The 8,137-nt window shown below is 33.0% G+C and overlaps 1 protein-coding gene across 1 annotated transcript; it reads left to right on the top strand.

The window, feature by feature from the left end:
- Window positions 1-3,769: 3,769 nt before the first annotated feature.
- Window positions 3,770-5,707, top strand: LOC148209786 (uncharacterized). Its single transcript, XM_088126989.1, has 3 exons — window positions 3,770-4,909; window positions 5,414-5,470; window positions 5,627-5,707. Exons 1-3 carry the CDS (start codon window positions 3,770-3,772, stop codon window positions 5,705-5,707), a joined length of 1,278 nt encoding a protein of 425 aa, XP_087983115.1.
- The last annotated feature ends 2,430 nt before the right edge of the window (window positions 5,708-8,137 follow it).

The following is an 8,137-nucleotide window of genomic DNA, read 5'->3' on the forward strand; positions in this document are numbered from 1 at the left end:
AATAAATTAAGATATTGTACCACCAACTAAAGTTTATTTTATATCTAAATGTAGTATATAAATAAACTGTATTTATTAATTTAATATTATATTTTTATGTCAACTTAATTTATATTTGATAATAATTGGAAGAGTAAAATAAATGAAAGATTGCACGTTGGATTTCAATTAAAAATAAATTAAGATATTGTACCACCAACTAAAGTTTATTTTATATCTAAATGTAGTATATAAATAAACTGTATTTAGAAATTTATCAATAAACTAGTTACTAGTACATGCATTTATTTTTAAAATAAAATAAAATAATTGAGAAATAAAGATTACTGATGAAAAGAATATCATAGAAGAAAAATGATGAAAGGTAAAATTGTCAAAAGAAGATGCCTTCAACACCAGAATCTTAAAAATCTATGTTACAAGAGAGCATCTAAAATTGCTCAGATGCCTTCGGTATGGGCATCCTAGGATGCTCAGGCATTTAAAAATGTTCGGGTATCTAACATACCTACCAAACAAACACGGGAATGTGGATGTCCATCCCATGAAAATCTTAGATTTCCACAAAACAAACGGCCTCTTAGGATTTTTTTGTTTTGTTTTGTGTACCGCTTGCCCCTCTCTCAGATCTCTCAACCTCACTGCCACCTCGCCTCGCTTGATATGCTCTCTCTATCTCAGTCTCGCATCTCACCTCATCTCATGCAGACTTCACTCTCTCTCATTCTTCTTCTTGTCGCACAACACGCCCCTCTCTCTCATTCTTCTTCATGTAGGTCTATCTCTCTTTATCTAAGATCTCTAATCTGTCTACTCGTGGTATTTGACTGTAAAGGTAATTTGTCTAACTTTTTCCTTTCGATGAACCATCTATATACAATTGAATTCAGATGACTAGAAATATCGTATATACGCTTAGTTAGTTTGTCGCGTATCAGTTAACCATGAAAACAAAAGCTCGAAATTATAGGTATAAGAAAAGGAATCAGAAAAAAGAAGGTTAATTATCCTGTGGCAAGTGGTGATCCACAAAAAATTGTCTTGGCCACTACGCAATGTATCCATCCCAAAATTGAGTCTTCCTTCACATACTCAACTCTTTTCTTCACTTGCCCTATTTCCATTCTCCTGCATAATATGTATAAATACAAGACCTTAAGGCTTCCATTCTTCTTCATGCTTGGCATTTCATATCAACCAAATAATCTTGTGTTTTCTCGAGTTCCCTTCCAAGCACTTCAGATGATATCGTGTTCGAAAACAACATGAACGACATAACTCGTGTTGTTTCTAGCTGAAGTGTTTGGGGGAACTCTGGAAGATACTCGATTGGTATGGTACTCGTCTCAAATTAAAAAGGTTGTTGTGGAAACCCTATCCACCCAACACTACTTCGTTTTGTGTTTGGTATGATTTGGTTGGTTTCAATTTTATCTCTAATATCTAAAAGCTCGTATTCTATAGCTTCAGTTTTTTATGAGGGTTATGGATACTATTCACGTTTATTATCAGTCACCTCAAGTATCATTAAGAATGGTTGGTTTCACAAGTTTTTTTTTGTCCTTTAATTTTTAGCGAGTTAATGGGATGCAACTATTCCGGTTAAGGTGTTCGTGGAGAGAAATTAATCCAAATAAAGGTGGTTACATGAAAAACCAGTGTGATCAAGATCGTAGATACGAAACATCACGATCTAACAGGGTAGATGTGTCTGTGAGAGAAAATTTTTGCTTTCCTATTTTGTCATTTAAATTTTCATAAAATTCCTATTTATTTGTACTTTCAAATGTTCGGTATGGGTTTGATCCATACCGTAGATGACCATCAATTCATAAAAGAATATGAAACATGCAAAATCAATTCACATATCTTAGGGGGTGTTTGGGGCAAGGAGTTGTTAAGTCTGAACTTCTTTAATCTGGATTTGTTTAATGTGGGGAGTAAATTTGAGGATTTAATAACTCGAGTTGTTTAGTATGTGTTTAGGGTGCAGAGTTGTTAAAAAGTCTATGTTTTTTTCAAATTCATGAATTATAAAATTGAGATTTTTGATAAGATAGTTTTTTTTTTTAATATTTCAAAGGAAAAGCACAACACTTTTATTCAATATTTTAAAAGAAAAGCACAAAAAAAAATATTATTTGATTGTGGCTAATATAAAAATTAAACACTTTATTTAATATAATTAATTTAAATTAAATATCATTTATTTTACTATTCTTATTTAAATAACTATTAACATATATATAATTTTAAAATTAAGTATATTATTTTACTTTAATATTTGTTAGCTTAATATAATATATAATATGAATCCAAAATAAACTACTATTCCTATTTTAAAATCACATTTTAAAAATTATATAATTTTGTAACTACCAATTATTTAAATATGGATAAAAGATGATAATAATTAAAATAACATAACTTTTTCATCAAATTAAGATTAAATTTAACTATTTGATTAATTGAATTGATTTTTTTATAAATAAATTTAATTATCTAAGTTTACCATTTTCAAAATTTATTTTATGTCATGACATAAACATAGGGAGGTAAAACTGAATTACAATTCATATAAATATATTTTTTTTAAATAAAGAAAATTATAAATATTTATATTTAAAAAAAAACAATTGTATATATTTATAGATTTATAATTGGGAGGGTAGAAAAAGTTGAAATCGAAACAATCCATTCGTAAAGAAAAATTGAAACAATTAAATAAATATGATAAATGATCAATAATAAAAATAAGGGATAGAAAAGTAATGAAAAGTAGTAAAAAAAAAATAGATAGATAAAGAGAGAAATGAGTGGAGAATGAGAATAGAAAATAGATGTGAAAGGTGTAGGGCCCACTTGAATAAAGAGATAAGATATAAAGGGAAATAAAGTAGGGAAATCTTTAGGAATAAGCAAAATGACCAAAGTTTTTCTAAATTGCATGCATGGCCAAAGTTGGTTTCCTAGATTTTAGGGGAGGTGTATAATTCCTTATTTATCCCTCTACACATTTCATGCCCATATTGCCCTTGCAGTCTTTCTCCATTTTACTCATCCACGTTTTATGCCTCCTACATTCCCTTAAATATCTCATAAACTAGCAATGTTATCGAGTTAATATTGGAACCACCTTAACTACAAAATCTACATAATTTCTAAAATATTTCCACAAAATTTAAACCACCAAATCTACCTCCAAATTTTAACCACCAAATCTACCTATATCATACTTAATATTGAAACCACAAAATTTAAACCAATTAAATCAATCCACGTGAAATTAGAGGGAGGAGCACAACAATCATCAACAATCTATCTACATAATTTCTAAAATATTTTTACAAAATTTAAACCACCAAATCTACCTCCAAATTTAAACCACCAAATCTACCTATATCATACTTAATATTGAAACCACAGAATTTAAACCAATTAAATCAATCCACGTGAAATTAGAGGGAGGAGCACAACAATTATCAACAATCTATCTATATAATTCCTAAGATCTTTCCATAAAATTTAAACCAATTAAATAAATCAACGCAGGAATATTATGCAATCATTCTTAGCCATAGTTTTACATGATGGAATTTGGGATGAGCACAACAATTATGAAGGGTTCAATACTGGGCACATTTTAATTCCATTCGATTCCACTCTACAACAACTCTATGAATGTATCTCTAGAGATCTTCATTTTCCAGAAGGGAAAAAAATTACACAACTTTCACTTTTCAGAAATGGTGCTAGCAAGTCGATAATTATGAGGCTGTTAGTAGATAGGTACGTGGTGTGGGCCATATCCCTGTTGTCAGATGTCAGGTGTAGCGAGTATTGCATAGTTGTGGATACTGACCCTATATATATCACCAATTACGGGGTTAGTGAAAGTTTAGACACCGCTCAGAATACAGTTTACCTTCGGGGGAAGAAATTTACTTTCATGGACCCTATTGTTCTTGATTGTACTCCCTATTTCACGTTGGAAGAATTCTCTGTCTTTCAAAATAAAGAAGAGTTGAAGAAAGCGCTTTATGCTATTGCATTAAAAGGGAGTTTTCAGTTTAAAACCATCAAATCCAACCAAACACAGCTAGTTGTGAGGTACATCGAAGAAACATGCAAGTGGTATTGCCGCTCCTCTCGATATGGCGACGGTAAATTATGGATGATTAGAAAACTCGTACTGGATCATACGTGTTCGATTGAAGTTGTTCGTAGTCACCATAAGCAAGCAACAACAACAATGATAAGCGAATTTGTCAAGACAATGTTAAGTATGAACAGCGGGAGGAACTATAGTCCACGCGACATAATTGATTATGTCTGGAAGAAGCACGAAGTCAATATTAGTTATGACAAGGCTTGGAGAGGAAGAGAGAAGGCCGTAAACTCATTAAGGGGGTCACCGGAACAGTCGTATGCTCTCATCCCGTCTTTTGCAGGCAGGCTGATCGATAAAAATCTAGGTACCGTATTTGCCTATACTTACTCTGTCTTTAGTCAGTCTAGACGCGTATTTACTCTATGTATTTCTGCAGGGACATACACTGCTCACGAGGTTGATGGTGATGGGAGGTTTAAATTTTTCTTTATGAGCCTGGCAGTATCAATAGATGGATGGAAACACTGTCTTCCAGTATTTTCATTCGACGACACATCCTTAAAAAATAAATTCCAGGGCACTTTAATGACCACTTGTACTTTTGATGGGAACTCCCAAATTTATCCATTGGGTTTCGCTATTGTTGACTCGGAGAATGATGCATCTTGGGAATGGTTTTTTCAAAATATGAAAGCAGCCTTTGGAGTACCAGAAGATTTAGTTATAGTATCTGATCGTAACAACATCATAGAGAAGGGAGTAAACAGTGTTTATGGTTCTGCACACTATGATATTTGTGTATTTCATTTGTTAAAAAACCTTAAACAACGACATAGATCTAAGCCTATTGATCGATTATTTCATAAGTGTGCGAACTCATATACATCTGTTGTTTTTGAATTTTATATGAGACAATTGGAATAGATTGTACCGTCTATGGGAGCTTCAAGAAATAGGTTATCATAAGTGGTCTCGTGCATTCTCAGTAAAGAACCGGTATATCTTGATGACAAGAAATATTTCTGAGAGTTTGAACGCCATCCTTTAAGAAGCTCGCGAGTTGCCGGTTATATCTCTTTTAGAAAGTATAAGAGATCTTATGCAAAAGTGGTTTTATCAACGAAGATCGTTTTCTAATTTTCAACGAGTAGATATCACCCTATGGGCTGCGAAGGTACTATGTTCATCCTTGAAGGAGAGTCGCACAATGGATGTAAGATTTATTTGGCCAGCATTTTATCCACGAATTATTTTGTTTTTTTTCACATTTTTTATTGATATATTGCATATGTCATTTTGTAGATATACCCGGTAAATGACCATCAATTTGAAGTCCAAGTACAGAGCAACTACTTCGAGGTTGATATTCTTAACTGTACATGCACATGTAGACAATGAGACTTAGAGTTGATCCCATGCCCACATGCATGTCTTGCTATTGGTCGGAGAGGGTTGAACTTAAATACGTTTGTTCATGATTTCTATCAAATGTCAACATTGCAATTATTATACCAGGGTGACGTACATCCAATTGGTCAGACTTACAACATTGCGTCACCAGTTGGTCAAGATGAGAGAAACATCCTCCAAATGTAAAGCGCTCTGCTGGTAGGTCACGGAAAAAGAGACTTATTGCTCTGGTTGAAAAGAGATCGACAGTAAATGTGGTAGATGTGGTCGGTTAGGACACAATCGGAGACGCTGTAAAAACGCACTCTGACATTTGTTTTGTTCTTATCGGAGACGTTGTAAAAACGCACTCCGACATTTGTTTTGTTCTTTGTTTTTTGTTTAATTGTAATCTTCAATGTTTTTTTTATAATAATCAGTGAGAGTTATTTTATTATTTGTTTTCCAGTCAATTACACCATCAATTTGGGGACCAAAACAATTCATATAAGCTGTAATCTTCAACTTACCACCTTATATAAGTTGCATTTTGATAACGTAGTATTCCATAGTTCTTATACACAGTATATATATGTAACTACTCCATGGTCAGAAGGAAGCATATAAAATCAGCATAATAGAATCCAACATCTGGTAATGAAATGCATTCAGATATAGGATTAAGCTATTCATACACTGTATAAGCACGTAGTTATCCCATTTTTAAAAGAAATCATAGAGAAGTTACAACAACTGGTAACTTCATGATCTTGCAAGTAAAAAATAGACGCCAAGATAAAAAGCAAATTTTAAACAAAAGTTCAGAAGAGTTCATAGTTCATATAAGTTGTAATCTTCAACTTACCACCTAATATAAGTTGCATTTTGATAACGTAGTATTTTATAATTCATATACACTGTATATATATGTAACTACTCCATGGTCAGAATGAAACATATAAAATCAGCATAATAGAATCTAACATCTGGTAATGAAATGCATTCAGATTTAGGATTAAGCTGTCCATACAATGTATAAGCACGTAGTTATCCCACTTTTAAAAGAAATCATAGAGAAGTTACAACAAGTGGTAACTTCATGATACTGCAAGTAAAAAATAGACGCCGAGATAAAAAAACAAATATTAAACACAAGTTTAGAAGAAAACATAAAACATTGCCATAAGAGAAATTATGCTTATGGTTATGAAATACAACCACATATAGGATTAATGTGACCATACATAGTATAACTATGTAGTTACCACATTTTCATAAGAAAACATAAAGGAAGTTACAATCAGTGATAACTTGTTTGTTCATACATAGTGTAATATAATAGTAAAAAAAAGCCAGAAACAAAATTTGTCCATATGTAGTTTAAATAAAACATAATAAAAGTCTGGCAGGACTGAATGTTCTAGAAAGTTTCAGGTATAAGTGTGTCACCCTCGCAGTTCCTGGGATTGGCTTAGGAGTTCAAACGACGGTTGATGGTATCCCCTTGGTGTCTTCTCTTGCGCAATACTTTTTCCCTTCAGTGCGTCTATATAGATTCCTGTAGCAATATTTTCGGTCGAACCCTCCACCTTCTTCATTTTTACATCACGGGGCAATAAATCTTTTTTTTTTGCATTTTTATATTGGTGTTCACCTAAGAATTCAAATAGACCATGTTACCATGACAACGCATGTATCTAACGTTGTTTTAGAATTAGGACAATTATGTATACATTACCTCTTGAAGTACTGACTTCCCTTCTGAAAGTCAAACCTCATGGGGAAGTACTTGATCCTGTATTTTTATTCCCATAAGCATATAATGTCTAAAATGTCAAACCTCCCATCACCATTATATACATATAGTTATAGGATTACTCACCCGTTGCAAATTATTTACTCCTCTACTAGCCAGTGTTTTTGGAAGCTTAGGGTGTCCAAGTTTAGATGTGTCCTACATAAGGTAGGATTACATGAGTTAATGTTTCATTACATGAGTTATAGTTTATACATCTAAATAAAACAAAAGGTTCACCTTTCTCATTGTTGCCCCTCCTACTTGGGTCCTCTTCATCTTCTCAATAATTTGGTCCTCGTCAATATATCTTATAACCTCATTGATTTGTTCATCAATATCATCAAGTCCATCACATGCCTGCATCATATACTAAACATCTTGAGTTCATATTTCAAATATCATAAGTGCATCACATATTAAGTTCTTTTTCGCTACTTGAGTTTTGTCTTGGGTGGGTTGTTTTTCAGAAACCTTTCTTGCAGTAGTTGTCGGGGTGGCACCCGTCCGGATACCTTGCACAACTGCAAGGCGTTGTTGTCTTTGTCCACCTGTAGGGTCTTCCTCATCATCTTTCTTCTGCACAGCTAAGGCTTTTTCTTGGTGGTGATCATCAATTGAATGATCATTTTTTTTCTTATCTGTTCGACCTTCTATAGTCTCAAGCTCATTTGTAAATGATGATGTTCCCTGCAACATTACAACCTTCATATATCAGGATGATGCTGTAATAAACATATGAGGTAGCTAATTACATTTACCTTGTAGATAGTTTCGAATGCAGTTCCCACATTCAAATCCCCTCTCATCATAAACCTATCCAGTCTGTCATCCTCCGGTCC

This window comes from Momordica charantia (genome assembly GCF_013281855.1).
Source record: "Momordica charantia cultivar OHB3-1 chromosome 8 unlocalized genomic scaffold, Mcharantia_2.0 BLBB01000008.1, whole genome shotgun sequence".
Lineage (NCBI taxonomy): Eukaryota > Viridiplantae > Streptophyta > Magnoliopsida > Cucurbitales > Cucurbitaceae > Momordica > Momordica charantia.